At 43.2% G+C, this 20114-nt stretch overlaps 1 protein-coding gene across 1 annotated transcript in view; it reads left to right on the forward strand.

Annotated features, from left to right (window-relative positions):
- The window catches only part of zgc:63587 (septin-2), a 37662-nt gene extending 18965 nt beyond the window's left edge, over positions 1–18697 (forward strand). Inside the window, exons 6-12 of the mRNA XM_014161492.3 lie at positions 932–1066; positions 1201–1318; positions 12187–12288; positions 13375–13520; positions 13831–13914; positions 14082–14139; positions 17072–18697. Of these exons, the coding sequence (XP_014016967.1) occupies positions 932–1066; positions 1201–1318; positions 12187–12288; positions 13375–13520; positions 13831–13914; positions 14082–14139; positions 17072–17137 (709 nt within the window). The 3' untranslated portion in view covers positions 17138–18697. The remainder of the gene's footprint in view (positions 1–931; positions 1067–1200; positions 1319–12186; positions 12289–13374; positions 13521–13830; positions 13915–14081; positions 14140–17071) is intronic.
- The last annotated feature ends 1417 nt before the right edge of the window (positions 18698–20114 follow it).

A 20114-nucleotide genomic window follows, 5' to 3' on the forward strand; every position in this document is an offset into this window, starting at 1 on the left:
GTGGGCTCCCTCTCTCCCTCCACCTCCCCTCTCCTTCCAGCTCCATTTCCTGTTGATTGTCCTGACATGCCTGTGGTTGAGTCGACATAGAAATCAAATAAACAACAAAAAATGGTCACATGCTTAGTAAACAACAGGTGTAGACTAACAGAGAAATGCTTACTTCCGGGTTCTTTACTAACAATGCCGAGTTGAAGAAGATAGAAGTAGAAACCAGGGTTGTTACCACTGGCAGTGGTCTAAGGGTTGAGTGCAATAGAGCGGGTTAGCAGCTCAGTGGCGTCAGTGACAACAAAGGGGCAACAGTAGCAGGTAATCAGGATATGCTAAGATCCAGAGTTGGGATCATTTCAATTTAATTTCAATTCCTCTGTTGAATTAGACAAGGCATTTATTCACTGTAGTGGCTTGAGTTGTCTGGAGTTGATACGGAATGAACCACAACACTAAGTCCAACTGGGTGACGTGAATATAGGTCAGAGGTAATCTGCATCCCAAATGGCACCCTATTCCCTATATAGTAGTGCACTATACAGGGAATAGGGTGTCATTTGGGAAGCAGACTTTGTGTTAATGTTACTTCTGTTTGGTGGGGGAAGCTGTAGCTAAATACCATGTGACCACGCCTAGTGGCCCTGCAGGAAGTAATCACAGAAAGCAGGTCAGATGGCAGAGATAGGCTGCATCTCTTTCTGGTCTCCTTTCCTCCATGTTGCTATCTGTCATCCCTGGTTTTAATATCAGTGCAGATGAAGTACGAAAGGTGAGGAGAAAAAGCTTAGGCTTTTGAGTTGCACCCACTTCGTAAGTAAGGCTACAAAGACCCACAATCTATTTCTGGAGGTGGTCTTCAAGTTCACACAATGTCTCTGGTTGGTTTGTGTTTGATGTGTGTTTGTGTCCTGTGTGTGTTGTGTGTGTGTGTCCTCAGCTTTAAGACTATCATCCAGTACATTGATAACCAGTTTGAGCGTTACCTTCATGACGAGAGTGGCCTAAACCGCAGGCACATCGTAGACAACCGAGTCCACTGCTGCTTCTACTTCATCTCTCCATTTGGACACGGGTAACACACACACACACACACACTTCTACTTCACACCACTATTTAGACTGGGTAGTGGTAACATAATCACTTATTTTTTCTATCTACTATTATTTATCTGTATTATATTTCTACCTGTCTCTGGATCTGTCCAGTCTGAAGCCTCTGGATGTGGAGTTTATGAAGGCCATTCACAGCAAGGTCAACATCGTCCCTGTCATCGCTAAAGCTGACACACTCACACTGAAAGAGAGAGACCGCCTTAAGAGGAGGGTGAGTTGGGCCACATGCATAAGTATGCCACATATTCAATAGTTTTCCCTCATTCCCTTAGGTTTAAATCCCTTTTTAAACACAGGTGTAAAAATATAGCATGGCCTGTCACTATATCATGATGGAACCAGTGGAATGTGAGATAAGGTTGTTGCCAGGATGTTGTGAGCTGCATCAGCCTCACTAGCTGTTCTTGTTTGTGTCCTGAGCCATATGGAACATTCATTACAACGTAGATGATAGAATAATAATCAGAGGCAGCTATCCAAGTCGGACATTGTGATTGTGTGTGAATACGCACGTTTGGCCTGTTGTGCGTGTGTGTACATTTGTGATGATGCAGCTTGATTGCTGCTAGACAATAGCAGGATTATTTAGAAGTGCAGAAAGAGAAAAGATGTAGCCAAGAGGGAGAAAAGAAAGGGAGAGACGGAAGGAGAGAGAAAAGAGGGAGAGCGAGAAAGCACACATCTTGGTCAGTATCCCCTCCCAGATGCTTCCTATTGGAGCAGACCCAGGTGTCTGCCTGCCTGCACGCTCTCAGCTTTCTGATGTCTGGTCTGACATAATATGCACACACACGCCCTTGTTCGACCCTTTGTGTTATCGTAGTCAGGTTACACTCTGGGCTCCCTTTCATCTCACATGCATTAGACCCTGTCCCCCCCCCCCCCCCCACACACACACACACACACACACACACACACACACACACACACACACACACACACACACACACACACACACACACACACACACACACACACACCAGGAGAGGTGTTTTAAGATGATATAGCCCACGCTAGGCAGAGGAGAATACGGTTGTGTAAATAGGATTTCCTGCCTCTGTGATATCACTCCCCTCATCCCCCTCTTCTCCACCCACCCAGCCCACACAACAATTGTGCTGTTGCCTGATGATTAGATGTTTTGGTTTCTGCTTCTTTTGAGTCTGTGTTTGAGTCACAGTTTGTTTTAAATTTCTGTCTGGGATCAAACAGTGCCTTTCTCTCTGTGGTGGGAGAGATAGCAACCAGACCCGGACAGGGCTGACTCGTTGTGTGTGTGTGTGTGCGTACATCTTTGATAATCATCTGGTGACATCCACCTAATATAATCAACTGTGAATATCTTATTGTCTAACTTCTGCCCCTTTGTTTTGCCTGAGCTGTACAGTAACTACTCTGTACTGTATTTCCCCTCTCAAACCCCTGTACTGACAGTCCAGTCCTAGCTAGTAGTGTATGTTCAGTCCCAGACCCCCCACCAGCACTTCTTTCAGACCTCGGAGACGTTGGTCTTTTCCCCCAGTGGGGAGGCCTCTGCCCCGGCCTGTATGGGGCCGGAGTGGGGCTTGCCTGGCACTCAGGGCTGGAACAGCTCTCCTAGCTGGGCTCCAGTGGAGGATGGCGGACTCAGTCACTGTACAGCTACTTTGTTGGAACCCCCGCTCTGTACAGGGCTTGTTCTACGGGACTGAGAGTGTATGTGTGTCTTATGGCAGACTCAGTCACTCTAAAGCTGCTTTGTTGAAGAAAGTCTTGTTGTGTAAAGTGCTGATGTTACATATTAATAATAAAGCCCTTTTGTGGGGGAAAAACTCATTCTGTTTGGCCTCGCTCCCAAGTTGGTGGGCCTATGCTCTCCCAGGCTGCGCCCCTGCCCAGTCTTGTGAAATCCATTGATTAGGGCCCTATGAATTTCTCAATTTACTTGTTTCCTTTTATGAACTGTAACTCGGCAAAATCTTTGAAATTGTTACATGTTGTGTTTATATTTTTGTTCAGTATAGCTTTTACCCTATCTGTACAGGGTGAGTGTTCTGACAGCCACAGGGGATGGGCTGGGGTGAGAGAGGGAGAGGCGATATGCTTTGATAACGTCTCACACCCTTTCCTGCTCAACTGTTTAAAACTGTCTGTTTGTCCAATTGGTTCCCATGGTCCACTTAGCGTTCCCTTAACAACTGTCAGTTAACAAGTAATTAGGATAAACTGAATAGATAACATACACACAGATGTGCACTGTAATACATCACAAACTCACATACAGTTTCACACAAACCTCAGCTGCTCCTCCACAAACAACATTTATGAATTCCCTCATGCCCACATGGGCCTACCAGCACACTCAGATTAAATAGGGATGGCATAATTGACACAGTCTGTATCAGGCTAATGGTAGTGAGTTCCTGGATAAGTCATTATAGGCAGGAAGTGGAGGGGGCACTCACTATTACAGGTCCTTATTTAACCGTGCTGTATTTTTTTGCATTTCCAATTACCCTTCGCTAAGCATCAATTTAATTTATTTTTAAAGGGGGAAAAAATGTCTGACTGTGATTTGCTCATCTTGGTTTTACTTGTTGTCCTTTGCTCTGTTTGTTTGCCAGTTTAATCAGATAAGTAATAGATTGCTATACCAGGGTAGTACAATACCCCTCACCTATTAGACTAGGGTAGTACAATACCCCTCACCTATTAGACTAGGGTAGTACAATACCCCTCACCTATTAGACTAGGGTAGTACAATACCCCTCACCTATTAGACTAGGGTAGTACAATACCCCTCACCTATTAGACTAGGGTAGTACAATACCCCTCACCTATTAGACTAGGGTAGTACAATACCCCTCACCTATTAGACTAGGGTAGTACAATACCCCTCACCTATTAGACGGACTAGGGTAGTACGATACCCCTCCCCTGTTAGACGGACTAGGGTAGTACGATACCCCTCCCCTGTTAGACGGACTAGGGTAGTAGGATACCCCTCCCCTGTTAGACGGACTAGGGTAGTAGGATACCCCTCCCCTGTTAGACGGACTAGGGTAGTAGGATACCCCTCCCCTGTTAGACGGACTAGGGTAGTAGGATACCCCTCCCCTGTTAGACGGACTAGGGTAGTAGGATACCCCTCCCCTGTTAGACGGACTAGGGTAGTAGGATACCCCTCCCCTGTTAGACGGACTAGGGTAGTAGGATACCCCTCCCCTGTTAGACGGACTAGGGTACTTCATTGAGTACCAGTCGTTCTATTGAAGTCAGAGAGGCAGCAGCCAAGAATCTGCCACAAAAAGACCTCGGCTGTAGAATGATTAATGACTCTTGTGTTTTCCCCCTGATATTTATTTGTTTATTTGTTTTTCGATCGCCACTTTCTCACCGTTTTTACATTGTTTGTCCTTTCATATAATTGTGTTCCCCTGCCCTCAGACCCAGCCCGGCTCTCTCCGTATTATTAGGGGGAAACAGCTTGTATAGAACAATATACATACGTTTCCTGCAATGTGTCAAGACTATACCACCGACAAGACGCAGCCTGCCACCCTGCGCAATATAAGCTTATCAACCTCGGAACAAACCTCTCTCTTGCTCTCTGTCTCCATCCTTTTTTTTTGTTCTCTCCTTCTCTCCCCTCCGCTTACTATGTTTCTTTGTTCTTCCTGCTCTCTCTCCTTTCCCATTTTTTTATTTTTTTTTATTTTTTGTAGTGCCAGTTTCCCTGGCTAAGGTCGCAGTGGTCTGTAACTCATAAGTAGTCCTGAACAGGATATATTGGAGAGTTTATCCTCTGTGTCTGGGACCGTGCAGTCATATCCTGTGTGTGGCTTTACTCATAAACCACTGCTGCTCCTCTATTTGATCAGACTATCCACAGGAGCTGGTTTAGACTGGATCTTGGCTGGGACAATGCTACTGAAAAAATATCAGATGACAAAAACCCTGCATATCAACGGTAGTGGATTTGCCATATAAGGGGAGCCATTTTGAAATACACTAGTGAATTTCCAGCTGTCTGTGGAAAAGAGAATACAAATAACTGAGCTTATTCAGCAATGGGTTTTAGATGATCTTGGCGAGGGAGGGCATGTAGTGCTAATACACTGTACTGTATGTACCCACTAACCTGCTTTAGTGGTATAGTAGCATTTTAATTAGTTATTTTACTGCAATTGCTACTATTAGGTCACTACATGGCCACTGTAGTTTGAAGGGAGGCAGAGGTCAGAGATGTAGTTTGAAGGGAGGCAGAGGTCAGAGATGTAGTTTGAAGGGAGGCAGAGGTCAGAGATGTAGTTTGAAGGGAGGCAGAGGTCAGAGATGTAGTTTGAAGGGAGGCAGAGGTCAGAGATGTAGTTTGAAGGGAGGCAGAGGTCAGAGATGTAGTTTGAAGGGAGGCAGAGGTCAGAGATGTAGTTTGAAGGGAGGCAGAGGACAGAGATGTAGTTTGAAGGGAGGCAGAGGTCAGAGATGTAGTTTGAAGGGAGGCAGAGGTCAGAGATGTAGTTTGAAGGGAGGCAGAGGTCAGAGATGGCTGGAGAGCTCAGGAGGAGTTATTTTCTCTTGCCGAGCCCGGGGGGGGGGGGGGTAGGGTTTACAACCAATTGTTCGGCCCTCTCCCTTTCTCTCTCCCCCCTCTTCTCCTGTTCTCGCGGAAGGCAGTTTGGCTGTGTGGCTACTATATATCACCCAGGCCACGGCCCGTGATGCTGTCACAGCTTTCCCGTCATTGTCTCACTCCTGTCGACTCTCCCAGGCATCCTCAGTCCTCTCAGCCTTGCTCCTGCTGTGTGAACCAGCTCTACAGCCCCACAGGGGTACTAGTAGCTTAGTATAGCGCTATACCTCAGTCTCTAGGCCTATAGTAGCAGTGGAGTACAGTTAGCCAAATACCTTGTATTCCCTCCCCAAATCCTGCATTGTTTCTTTTATCCTCTGAGCATCTAATGGGTCTTTACTCCTAAAGACCATTGAGTGTTTGTATGGGTAAAGGTCTAACACTGATAATGACCTCATCCTTACTGAGGTCTTTTCTATGTGTGTGTCCGTGTGGTCGTTGTCCAGTCCTTTTCCTGCCTGTTACTCCAACGTGGGGGTATTTATTTGTCTGCCCTGTGGCAGTAATTGTGCCAGGGCATGCCCGCGCTTCTGTGGAGAGAATGACTTTAACACACAATTACCTTTTCAGGAGTGGATTTGGAACAGGCCTTTTACAGTAAGAAAACAGCAGGTTTCCTTGCTTTTGGAACATCTTAGTCCCCCCCCCCTGAATACTTTTTTCGCCTGACACCCCTTCAAAAGAAAGACATAGAATCTACTTATTAGTTAGACAAATAATATAAGTAAAGATATTATCCCCTAGAAGTCAGAAGATCTTGAAGGCAAGATGGTGAAGTCATTTTTAATATTGAATATCTACCCATGTGTTTATGCTGGAGACTTACCATCTTGTAGTGGCTACAGCTCAATCCCTTCTTTCCGGTGATATAGAGTTTGCGTTTATTCCATAACATGGGGCTTGTGATTGTACACATGAGAGGATCCGGACAAGAAAATCATCACGAAATCGTCTGTAAAACCCAAACCATGTGAGCTACAAACGAATATGTCACCAAAGGGGAGAGACTCACATACACAACGACCGTGTCGCTTGTTTAGCTCTACCACATCCACAAACTTTACGGCAGTCATCTGAACTCTCTGTCGCGGACGTCCTCCTTTCGACTGTCCAGACCGAACCGTTGGAGCTATAAACTAATATGTCACCAATCTCAACACACTCAAGCTTCAGGGGAGTGGTCTGAAGGTAGCCCAGTACCTGGCAGTAAAAATGGCAAAAACTGCATAGGGGTAAAATGTTCCAAAAATAACCTGACCAAACATGGGTCTAAAAAAATGACATGTTCTTATATCTTTCAGATATATGATTCATTTTTAGACTTTCTGTTTTTGCCATTAATGAATGTGTTATTCAATACGTTTCTATGGGATTTAGCAGTAACGACCAAATTCAATGTTTCATCAAATAATTTGTTTATAAAAAAAGTATACCTACAGGGGGCCTAAAACTCTCAATCAAATGGCTAAATGATACATTTCATGACCATCTTAAAGCAATTCCATATGTCAGCTTACTAGATATTACGATCTAAGTGCTTAGACCTACGGGGTTAATAGATATATTCGTTTCTTACTACATTTATGTTCAACCTACTGTGAAACTGCACTGTGACAACCAGAACCAGCCTGAGGTATTTTCATGAGCCCCTTTCAAAACTCTTAAGCTGACATGTTCTTTTGTGATACTAGCTTATGCATTATTACATGGCTTAATTAGTACTGTATTGAACTTTCCTTCACGCTCTGTGATCAGAGTTTGAGGTGGGTGGTCTTTGGATCGGTTGGGCCTTAGCTCTACTGTACGAATACTCCCAGTCGAGAGAGGGGGGGTGCTGTCATTCCGTTGCCTTTTTTAAATTACGCGTTAAGCCCACTAGTTACCTTAGTGACTGTCTTCCCCAACACCTCTCCACTCCCATGCTCCCTGGAGACCGAGCAGGACCGGTCCAGTCTGGTACAGTAATTACAGGAAGGACCTCTGCTCTTGTGGTCCAGTGAATAGGTCTGGAATGTCAACTTGATGTCTTTGTTTAAATGCTCTTTCAGAATGAGTCTCTCTTTGCTTCACCATTTTCATTTCTGATCTGGATGAAAGAAGAAAGCTACTCTGTTTTCCCATGCAGTGCTGTGAGGGTCTCCGTTAGCCTGCGTACTACTGCTTGCTACAGTACATTACTGTCTGGGCAGCTAGATCATGGTGCAGTCGTCAGGATGTCTGTATGAGTATGCCTCCCAAATGGCACCCTATTCCCTATATAGTGCACTACATTTGACCAGAGCCCAGGTCAAAAGTAGTGCACTATATAGGGAATAGGGTGCCATTTGGGAAGCTGAATGAGTCTTCTACAGGATCACCTGGAGCTTCTCAGCCCAAGGGCCAGATATTAGGGGCCATGGGGGCAAAAGATGGAGCAGGGAGTCAGAGGCTAGTTGTGTAATACTGAGAGGCTGGGGCAGGTTTACAGGCAGCCCCAGACAGTATGTGCCATTACAGGCATCCTCTCCTTGGCAATCCCCCCCCCCCAAAAAAAATGGAGATCCAAAGCTCCACGTCGTCTCTCCACACACATTCTCAGAGAGAGAGAGAGAGAGGAGAGAGAGAGAGAGAGAGAGAGCGAGAGAGAGAGAATATTGTTGGGGCTCCGTCACCCCCTCTGACTCCCTAGGGGCAGCAGGAGGGTAAGTCTCAAGACATTTCCTGGAAAGACGGAATCATTTGTTCTTTCAGGGCTTAAGGTTAACAAATTACATTTTGAATTAAAGTTGTTTTTGAGGGAGGGACCTAGAGGGATCTAATGCACAGTCAGCGTTTTCCCCCACTGACTCCCTCATTGGTTGTGTTATGTGTGTGAGGCCAGTCAGTGGTCAAATATGACATTTTTGGTTGTTATTCATTGTGTATTGGATAGCTTTATTGGCTCCAGAGGCTGTGGTCTGTAATGTTACATAAAGCTTACTTAGCATTCTGGGCCCCTGCTGCCTTGCCCTCCTCACCCTGGGTCGATAAGAGTTTAATGATGCCATTCGTTTTTCTCTGAGCTTTTCCACTCTGGTTTGTTGATTTCATAAGACTTTCCTTAGGTGCATAGTTTCACTTCCAAGCATTGTTCCCTGGTGGACTAGTTGTTTAGTGGGGACAAACAGCCCATGATGGCAGACCTGAACAGGCTGCTGAGTCAGGCCAAGAGTAGGGCCAGGTGGACAGACATGGCTGTGGTCTGTGGCTGATGTTACACAGGATGTGTCCCAAATTGCACCCTATTCCTTTTATAGTGCACTACGTTTGACCTGGGCCCATAGGGCTCTGATCAAAAGTAGTGCTCTATAGAGGGAATAGGTTGCTATTTGGCACATAGCCACAAAGATTGGGAATGTTGTTCTTATAATGTAGAGGCTGCTATCTACAGACACCATTATGGTCTGTGGCCACTGTAGCTAACTGTACAGTGGTGGAGCGGGTCTTAACCCAGGTGTGTGTTTGACTGTTTTTCTATTGGTATGTGGCTATGATAGTCATACTCCTGTGGGTGTTTTTATATTGGGTTTACGTTGAGGTCATGTTTATGAGAAAACCATATGGAAATATGATTTCTATTGTGTTTGTTATTCCATGGTGTCTGTAACCAGGGTTACTGCATCTGTTAGTGTGGGTTGGAGGCCTAAGTGACTCAATGTTTCCTTTTTCCCTATGTAGATGAAACGTCCTATCTATTTATCTATCTATCCATCCATCTATCTATCCCTCTATCCATCCATCTATCCATCTATCCATCCATCCTATGGCCCTGGTCAAAAAGTAGTGCACTATGTAGGGAATAGGGTGCCATTTGGGACATGTGTTTCAAGTTATCATATTCACTGTCTCCATAATACCCCATACAGTAAGAATGTCCCTCCCCACCCTTATCATTTATTTCTCCCAAGGGGAATGTTTCTTCCTCCTCCTCATCACGGCTCCACTTACACAGTCATATTAGATCACATATCAAAACAAACTAAGCCTTTAAATCAGACGCTCTCACTTCCTTTTCTAATTAATACTGAGGCAGAACCCTGTGTGCCATTGTTACCAGAGACCTGGCCTGCCAACTCAAACACAGCGAGGCAGAGAGCGAGGCAGGCAGAGAGCGAGGCAGGCAGAGAGCGAGGCAGGCAGGGAGCGAGGCAGGCAGGGAGCGAGGCAGGCAGGGAGCGAGGCAGGCAGGGAGCGAGGCAGGCAGGGAGCGAGGCAGACAGGGAGGGAGAGATAGAGATGGCCCCATATCCACCTTCTCTCTTACAACACAGGACTGTAATCAGCCGTCTAGTTAGACAGTAAGGAGAGAGGATTGTGTAGGAGCATGTCAATACTGTATGTTACAGCAGCGCAGGACGTAGCAACTAAGAGGCCTGGTATCCTGTACAAAAGCCCAATATCTCTGTCAGGATTACTTGTATTGCTAGATGACTGCTAAACGTCACTTTTTAAAAGAAAGCTTATGAAATTGACTTATTTTTCAGTGACTTTAAAGTGTGATGAATGAGTATAGAAAATAAATATAAATAAATAGGATAAGAAATAGAATTGACTTGCCTAACATTGTGTGTAATATTTGTCATTTAGATGTATTTAGACCAGGCAGTGGTTTGAACACCTCATCACCCCTGAAGCTAGTGATTACAGGTGTGGTTGGTTAAGTCAGGCTGCTGTAAATAGATGTTAGGTAAATCCAGGTAAATAGTTATTAGGCTTAGCAGGTTGGGGAACAGGTCCAAACACCAGTTGAGAGATTGGGTTTTAGTTAAATTCTTCAGTTGAGATGCAACTCCAGCTTTCCTATAAATCTCCCACTGATATCACTGCATGATTCACATGAAACCTTTTGTTATTGCAGTTGGTTGTTGAGTGTATTGCTAGTCTCTGTGGCTTTGCAGGAGGCTCCTTCTGTATCCCTCCCACCTCTGATACATTCAGAAAGATATTTCACATGTTGTTCAGCATTTTAAACTGGATTGACGTAACCAGTTTTGTTGTTTGTTACTTTTTTTCCTGCCATTGTGTGATATCTGTTTATTTTCCCCTCGGTGGCACGTTTCCCGAACTCCTACCCCACCATACTGATGTTTCTGTTCTGTGTGGGAAGAATCCACAGGTCGTGTGTGTGTGTGATGGGGAACAGGTCTTGTTCTGTGTCCAGCTGTCCTCCGAGTCCAGTAGGTCTGTTTGTTTTCAGTTGTCCTTAACAATACCCTCCTCTCCCCACACACACCCTATAACACACACTCTGCTCTGAGAAAACGACCCACAACCATAACAGGAGCTGGAACAGTGGCCTGCTCTGTAGGAAAAGGCTGCTCTCACATCCTGGGTTCCTGCTTCCCTCTCTACTGTACTTTATAGATTACATGAAAGTCCCCAAAATGCCAGGGAAACAACACTTGACATTTTTGGGCTCAGTTATGCAACACTCATGCATTGTTAATTCAATTTTGCTCTTGAGAAAACAGAGAAATACACCTTTGATGTATAAAATAAATATTTCCATCTGTCCTCTAGATACTGGTGAAGAAAGGCCTTTGTGTTGTTGCTTCACCGCTGGAGGTTGAACAAAGGAGCGGGGAGAACTTTCCTTATGACTCTGTTAGACATATCTCACAAACACACACACACCCACCCCTCTCTCTCCCCCGTCTCCCCCCTAGGGGTAGTTAATTAAAGTCCCTGGGCCTGTGAGGCTGCACAAAACACACCAGGTATTCTCTGGCTCTCAGCAGTGCAGTAGTGGACAGACTGTAGTGTAGTCAAAAGGCCTCTCCTGGTGTCGCCCTGAAGAGGTGTAGGGAAGTGAACTTAATTGGGTGGGATGTTTTATTCTCCAGATAATGTTGAGGACCGGGGCAAGTGGGATGTTTTATTCTCCAGATAGTGTTGAAGACCGGGGCAAGTGGGATGTTTTATTCTCCAGATAGTGTTGAAGACCGGGGCAAGTGGGATGTTTTATTCTCCAGATAGTGTTGAAGACCGGGGCAAGTGGCTAGAACTAGAAGTATTAAGAGGGAGAAGGAAATGGCGTGTCCAGAATCCCACTCCTGTCATGGATGCTGGGCCATGTCTGAAACAGTGACACAGGAGAGAGAGAACAGAGGGAAGAGAGGCCTGACAGACAGCAGTGACAGTCTCATTATGTTGCAGAGGAAGCATGTTCTTGTCCAACTGTGGAATTGATTGTCTCTCAGCCCAATATAGCAGCCATCAAAAATGGCCGACTGCCTGGTTCAGATGAGAGGGATTGCTGCTTGGTTGGGGGCGGCTCCGGCCGGTACAGGTTTCCCTTAGGCACAGATTGCGAAACTGACCTTAGATCAGTGCCTAGGGGTAACTTCATCTGCCTCCCTAGGGAAGAGAATGAGGATTGGCCTGAGAAAGTTTGAAAGGTCAGAAGGTCACGGCAGGTTTTTGACCCTGTGTGTATGTTTCTTTGTTAGATCCTGGATGAGATTGCAGAGCATGGCATCAGGATCTACCAGCTGCCAGACGCTGACTCAGATGAGGATGAGGAGTTCAAGGAGCAGACACGAGTACTGAAGGTACGACACACACAGGCAAATGGCACCATATTCCCTATGTAGTGCACTACTTTTGCCATCTGGTCAAAAGTAGTGCACTATGTAGGTAATAGGGTGTCATTTGGGACGTAGCCACAGAAATACTAACACTAACTAAGAGAAAGGACCCCAGGAGAAACGCCACTACCAGAAGGGACTGGAAGTAACAAATAGAACCACTCTTGTTATGTAGTTTCTCTCCTAACCACAGGGCATGACTTTTAGAATGATCAGAATCTCAAACCTGTTGATTATAATAGGTCAGCGTTATGTCAAACCTGTTGATTATAATAGGTCAGCGTTATGTCAAACCTGTTGATTTATAATAGGTCAGCGTTATGTCAAACCTGTTGATTTATAATAGGTCAGCGTTATGTCAAACCTGTTGATTTATAATAGGTCAGCGTTATGTCAAACCTGTTGATTATAATAGGTCAGCGTTATGTCAAACCTGTTGATTATAATAGGTCAGCGTTATGTCAAACCTGTTGATTATAATAGGTCAGCGTTATGTCAAACCTGTTGATTATAATAGGTCAGCGTTATGTCAAACCTGTTGATTATAATAGGTCAGCGTTATGTCAAACCTGTTGATTATAATAGGTCAGCGTTATGTCAAACCTGTTGATTTATAATAGGTCAGCGTTATGTCAAACCTGTTGATTTATAATAGGTCAGCGTTATGTCAAACCTGTTGATTTATAATAGGTCAGCGTTATGTCAAACCTGTTGATTTATAATAGGTCAGCGTTATGTCAAACCTGTTGATTTATAATAGGTCAGCGTTATGTCAAACCTGTTGATTTATAATAGGTCAGCGTTATGTCAAACCTGTTGATTATAATAGGTCAGCGTTATGTCAAACCTGTTGATTATAATAGGTCAGCGTTATGTCAAACCTGTTGATTATAATAGGTCAGCGTTATGTCAAACCTGAACCATCTGGTCATTATTTCCTTCCTTGATCCCTCCATCTCTATATCCCTCTGTTTTCACACCCCTCTCTGTCTCCCTGTATCTTCCTCACCCGTCTATCCATCTCTCCCTCTCTTTACTCCTCTCCCTCAGGCGAGCATTCCGTTTGCTGTGATTGGTTCGAACCAGCTGATTGAGGTGAAAGGGAAGAAAATCAGAGGTCGTCTCTACCCCTGGGGGGTCGTAGAGGTGGAGAACCCAGAGCACAACGACTTCCTCAAACTACGCACCATGCTCGTGTGAGTCACCATGACAATGCAATGCAACTTTTGTTAACAAACCAATGAATCAAATGTATGAACAGGTAGCCTTTAATACTACATGTAAAGGTAAAGTAATAGGAATCTATGCATGGTCTTATCCCTGCTTTTCCTTTGATATGTATTACTATATTGCCACCTAGTGGGTGAATAGAGAACTTCAAGTCTGCCCATCTGTTGCTTCCTGTAGTGGTGTAGTCTAATCTAGTCGGTGTTCTGGGGGTTCGTACTAGCCGTATAGTGATACTGACATGTGTGATGGTTGTGTGATGGTTGTGTGTGTTTTCAGCACCCACATGCAGGACCTCCAAGAGGTCACTCAGGACCTGCACTACGAGAACTTCCGCTCAGAGAGACTGAAGAGAGCTGGCAGGTCAGTCTCCTATCTGCAGTGTTTTACGCATACACACACACACACACACACACACACACACACACACACACACACACACACACACACACACACACACACACACACACACACACACAGGCTGATGCTGAGGCTATTACAGTTATATGTTCCTTATTATTCCCCTACAGAGCTGTGGAAGAGGATGTGGTTGACAAAGACCAGATTCTCCTGCAGAAGGAGGCTGAGGTGAGTAGCTAATACACGGTTCACATGAGAGACAATGGTGTTTGCCTCTACACTTTTGTCCATACTAAACCATGGAGCCAGTGATCTGTCAGAGAATAACAAATGACCCTATGCTTCCGAATTGCCTCTGATTGGGCTGTTTGTTTTGCCATTTGCGAAGTATAGAGATAATGGGGTGGGTTGCAATTAAATCTGTTATTAAACATGCACGTCCAATTAAAGCTGTTAGTAAACATGCATGTCTGTACAGGATATGACATATCTGACTTCCTGTCCCAGTTAAATGGTGGGAATGAGTCAGGCGATGTAAAGAGTATTGTATACAGGGTTTCTACTGGCTTGGCTGCTGGTGGGGGCTGTGTCCATAAAGATCCTATTAAATGACTATTCTAATTCCTAATTCTATGGCTGTGTCCTTATGGTAGGTCAGATTGGTTTCGTACACCATATGTTTTCATGGTTTATATTCCTAATTCTATGGCTGTGTCCTTATGGGAGGTCAGATTGGTTTCGTACACCATATGTTTTCATGGTTTATATTCCTAATTCTATGGCTGTGTCCTTATGGTAGGTCAGATCGGTTTCGTATGCAATATGTTTTCAAGGTTTATATTCCTAATTCTATGGCTGTGTCCCTTTGGGAGGTCAGATTGGTTTCGTATGCAGTATGTTTTCAAGGTTTATATTCCTAATTCTATGGCTGTGTCCTTATGGGAGGTCAGATTGGTTTCGTATGCAATATGTTTTCAAGGTTTATATTCCTAATTCTATGGCTGTGTCCTTATGGGAGGTCAGATTGGTTTCGTATGCAGTATGTTTTCAAGGTTTATATTCCTAATTCTATGGCTGTGTCCTTATGGTAGGTCAGATCGGTTTCGTATGCAATATGTTTTCAAGGTTTATATTCCTAATTCTATGGCTGTGTCCCTTTGGGAGGTCAGATTGGTTTCGTATGCAGTATGTTTTCAAGGTTTATATTCCTAATTCTATGGCTGTGTCCTTATGGGAGGTCAGATTGGTTTCGTATGCAATGGCTGTGTCCCTTTGGGAGGTCAGATTGGTTTCGTATGCAATATGTTTTCAAGGTTTATATTCCTAATTCTATGGCTGTGTCCCTTTGGGAGGTCAGATTGGTTTCGTATGCAATATGTTTTCAAGGTTTATATTCCTAATTCTATGGCTGTGTCCCTTTGGGAGGTCAGATTGGTTTCGTATGCAATATGTTTTCAAGGTTTATATTCCTAATTCTATGGCTGTGTCCTTATGGGAGGTCAGATTGGTTTCGTATGCAGTATGTTTTCAAAGTTTCTGTTCCTTGACTGATGTTACTACTGGTACTATTTTATGAAGAGGGTCAGAAGTTTTCAGTCAACCAGAAATAGATTATTTAGAGATCAAATTGTATTTGTGAAATGCTCACTTACAAGCCCTTAACCAACAATGCAGTTTTAAGAAAATACCTAAAAAAAAGTAAGAGATAAGAATAACAAATAGCGGGCAGCAGTAAATAACAATAGCGGGCTATATACAGGGGGTACCGGTACAGAGTCAATGTGCGCGGGCACCGGTGTCGAGGTAATTGAGGTAGTATGTACATGTAGGTAGAGTTATTAGTGACTATACATAGATAATAACAGAGAGTAGCAGCAGCGTAGAAGAGGTGACAAAGAGGCAACGCAAATAATCTGGGTAGCCATTTGATTAGATGTTCAGGAGTCTTATGGTTTGTGGCTAGAAGCTGTTTAGAAGCCTCTTGGACCTAGACTTGGCGCTCCGATACCACTTGCCGTGCAGTAGCAGAGAGGACAGTCTATGACTAGGATGGCTGGAGTCTATGAACATTTTTAGGGCCTTCTTCTGACACCGCCTGGTATAGAGGTCCTGGATGGCAGGAAGTTTGGCCCCAGTGATGTACTGGACCGTACGCACTACCCTCTGTAGTGCCTTGCGGTCGGAGGCCGAGCAGTTGCCATACCAGGCAGTGATGCAACCGGTCAGGATGCTCTTGATGGTGCAGCTGTAAAACCTTTTGAAGATCTGAGGACCCATATAAGAACATTGTTTGGTTAATTCTGAAGACCCATGAAGTGTTTGTACTTCTATGTCTTAGTGAATTATTCTTTTTTTTTATTTAAAGTTTTATTAAGTGCTCTTGTTTTTCAGTCAACAAATAAAACACAATCCACATTAATGGTAGACAAAAGTAATAGAATAAAATAACTGAAAAATAAAACAAACAATAAATTTGCAGCGGCACTATCAGAAATCATGTTAGATATTTCCAGCTTTAGCTGAGACAATGAGCACAAAATGAGTTTTACAGCATCTAACATATCATATGAAACACACATTTCCTTAAGCACTCCATTCACTCTGTCCAGTTTGAGATGAAGTTGAGTAGTGGAGACCAGAGTCTATTGAACCTGGGCTGTCTTTTGCAGAGGTTTGGTGTCGTTTTTAACACTGGTCACAAACTGTGGCTGTGACCTATTAAACAGAATCACATACTACAGACTTGCATTCTTGTAGCAAGCAGCTTGGGATACCAGATCAGCTTAGCAAAGTGTTACGTTTGATCGCATTCCTTCAGTCTGCAACATGCAGAGCTCTAAAGAGCACTAACCTGCTTTAGTGTACATTTTAAATATCAATGCATATATTTTATTTAGTCACACGCTTAAGTGGGAAAATTAGTATAAGTCAATTTGACCCCAGTTGGGTGTGAAGTGAAATGATCCACTTGAAGTTCTATCCACGACCACTAGATGGAGACAGGTTCTATTGGAAAAAAGGTGGTTTTGCAAAGAGGCTCTCAGAAAGCTAGGCGGATGTATTCTCTCTCTCTGGGATTTTTTTTTACTCAACTATCCCTTTCCCTATTTCCCTCTGTCTTTCCTTCTCTTTTCTTTTTTTCCTTCTCTTCTCTCTGTAGCTGAGGCGTATGCAGGAGATGATTACCCAGATGCAGGCACAGATGAAGATGAAGGGAGATGAGTGAAAAGAGTGGGATCGGAGGAGGGAGAGGGAGAAGAGAGGAGCCCCTCACCCATCAAACCCCCTGTGCGTCTGAAACTCCATCATGGATGTACTGCTGGATGCACTCATCACCGCCTATCCCTCAGTGTGTCAGTAAAACAATCAACCAATTAGAGGTCCTCCTCAATAACCTAATTTTAATTCGGAAGTCTTCAATATGGCCCCTAGTTCACCGTGGTACTGAGATCCACTGATCTGCTAGTCTGAGTGTTGTTTTGGAAAGTGTTACTGACGTTATGACATGAGGTGTGTTTGTCAGGAGTGTTATAACATTACATAATAAAGGATATGGGTTATGATATTTAATAAGACATACTGTAAAGACAATGATTGCATGTTCTCCCAAAAGTGACTAATGATGTTCATTTGTTTTCATCAGTACTACTAATTCTGTCTCATGTACAATGCAGATCTTCCATTGATAACGGTACTAATACATCTCATTGGTTAGATAACAATCAGACTTCAGTGTTTACAGAATGTTAGGGGAATGTTTTCAGTATATTAAGGGAAGGTTTGTTGAGAGCTGGGTGTTTTTGTGCCATTTGCAACCTGTCTTCACATTTGGACTCAGCGGAGGACATATCAGTCTATGTGTAGTAATACGAGTGTCCCTCAGGTGGCACTGTAGTCTGTTCTATAAGCACAATACCTGGATATAACTATAAAGGTCAAATATGAGGGTAATATAGATAGACTTGTTTGGAAATATCCCACATATTAAAAATTTTGATTTTTAAACCTTATCACATATTTATATTTAATATAAATATTTATGTAACAAAACTTTGTTTGTGCCTCTGTTGTCTTGGTATCAAGTGTTTGTAAACCATGCACAACAATATCATGTCTTAATTTGGTTAATATGCCTTTTGTATCTCCTAAGACGCGAACTTCAAAACCTTTCAGCACCGTTTGTCTTTATTACTTCCATTACATCATGAGCAGTTATAGCGTTGATATATGTGGGGTTTTTTCTTTGGTTGTGTTTTTGTTTTGGATTTTCCTAAAGGGGTTTTTCAATGATTTACTGTATGCACATTACTCTTCTCATATTGGCCAGCTCCATGGAACTTACAGTATTAAACTGAATTCCAAACTATATTCTGATTCACCATGTGCATGTCCCAAATGGAACCCTATTCTTATATAGTGCACTACTTTTGACCAGAGCCTAACCAGACCCCCGGTCAAAAGTAGTGCACTATATAAGGAATAGTGTACCATTTGGGACAGTACCCATGTCTGTCTGTGGGTGTGCCATCCCACTTTCTAGACTACTGACTGTCTTATACAGTGAACACCTCTCTCTGTGTTCAGAAATGTGTTATTTGTGTTTAGGAGTGCTATTGTCAGTTACTTTGGCATTGTCTCTGTAACCTGGCTCTTTCTGCTTAGTTGGTCAACAGATTTGTCTGTTTTGAATCTTCGAGCCTTTAACCAAACTGTGCTTGAGACCTTTTTTAGTAGTTTCTCAACTTTTGCACTTCATTTTCAGAAATAAAGTTTCCATAGAAGCAGACTTGTAGTGGGAGTGCTTTGTTCAGGCCATAAGTATGATGATGAGGGGCCATGTAGAAAAACAAAGGCGGTGGGATTGAATGGAGACTGAGGTTTCAGTTGCCAGGCCTTCTAGACATCGATCAAAGGGAAAACACTAGAAAAGAAGCTGCTGTAGAGGTTAGTGTAGCAGTGTTGCTAGATGGTAAAAAGCTGATATGACAAGGATGCATGGATAGGAAGCCTGTCATAGTGTTATTCTCTTACACATGTGCACAAAGTGTATGTTGAACAATGAATGTTTAAAACATAGTTTTGATATGTTTGAACAGGATTATTGATTATGCAAGCTGCATATAATATTAATGACATCAACAGTAAGATCATAGACAACTTCTCCCCAGCTAACAATTATTGGGAGAGAGAATGTTTTTGTAATGTTCTCCATGTTTGTGTCCAGTTTTCTGTTAGTTAGGGGAACATTCTATGTATGTTAGCAAAAACCTCCTGAGAACCTGTTTAGCATGTCTTGGCATGAGAGTTAGGAGAACATTCCCTAAATGTCAAACATAACTTACCCAGAATGTGGTTGTCATGTTTTTATGTCCAATATTAATTTTCTAGACATGTTTCATTGGAACGTTGCAAGAACATTCCTCCCTGTATGGAAATTACTTGACAGATATTCTCTCAAAATAACATGTATTTATTTTAAAACAATTACTGATGGCATAAGTCAGTGGTCCTACCTGTCAATGATTTTAGAGGCCGATATAATGATTTAAATGATTTAATCATCCAGATCTGTTTACACTTTGATATCCAGACACAATGCGTGCCTGACTACCTCCCGACGTGGTAAGGAAAATCTGATCACAATCAAATCACAATGTGTCTTTTAATCGTCTACACCGGTCTAAAAATGTGGCAACAATCAGAATGTGGAAAAGATCAGGACAAAGGGCGAATGTTAGCACCAGGTATAAAAGTGCTCTAGAGAAAATGATTTTAATTAGATAACTTAGGGGTGTTGTAACTGTTGATAAATAATTACATTAACATACACTATCGTTCAAAAGTTTGGGGTCACTTAGAAATGTCCTTGTTTATGAAAGAAAAACACGTTTTTGGTCCATTAAAATAACATCAAATTGATCAGAAATACAGTGTAGACATTGTTAATGTTGTAAATGACTATTGTAGCTAGACACAGCTGATTTTTAATGTAATATCTACATAGGCGTACAGAGACCAATTATCGGGGGGGGGGCAGACACTAGTTTGGAAAGGCAATCAGTTGAAAAAACTACAAACCACTTCCTGGTTGGTTGGATTTTTTCTCACGTTTTTGCCTGCCATATGAGTTCTGTTATACTCACAGACATCATTCAAACAGTTTTACAAACTTCAGAGTGTTTTCTATCCAAATCTACTAATAA

Source organism: Salmo salar, chromosome 20, assembly GCF_965601325.2.
Source record: "Salmo salar chromosome 20, fSalSal1, whole genome shotgun sequence".
Lineage (NCBI taxonomy): Eukaryota > Metazoa > Chordata > Actinopteri > Salmoniformes > Salmonidae > Salmo > Salmo salar.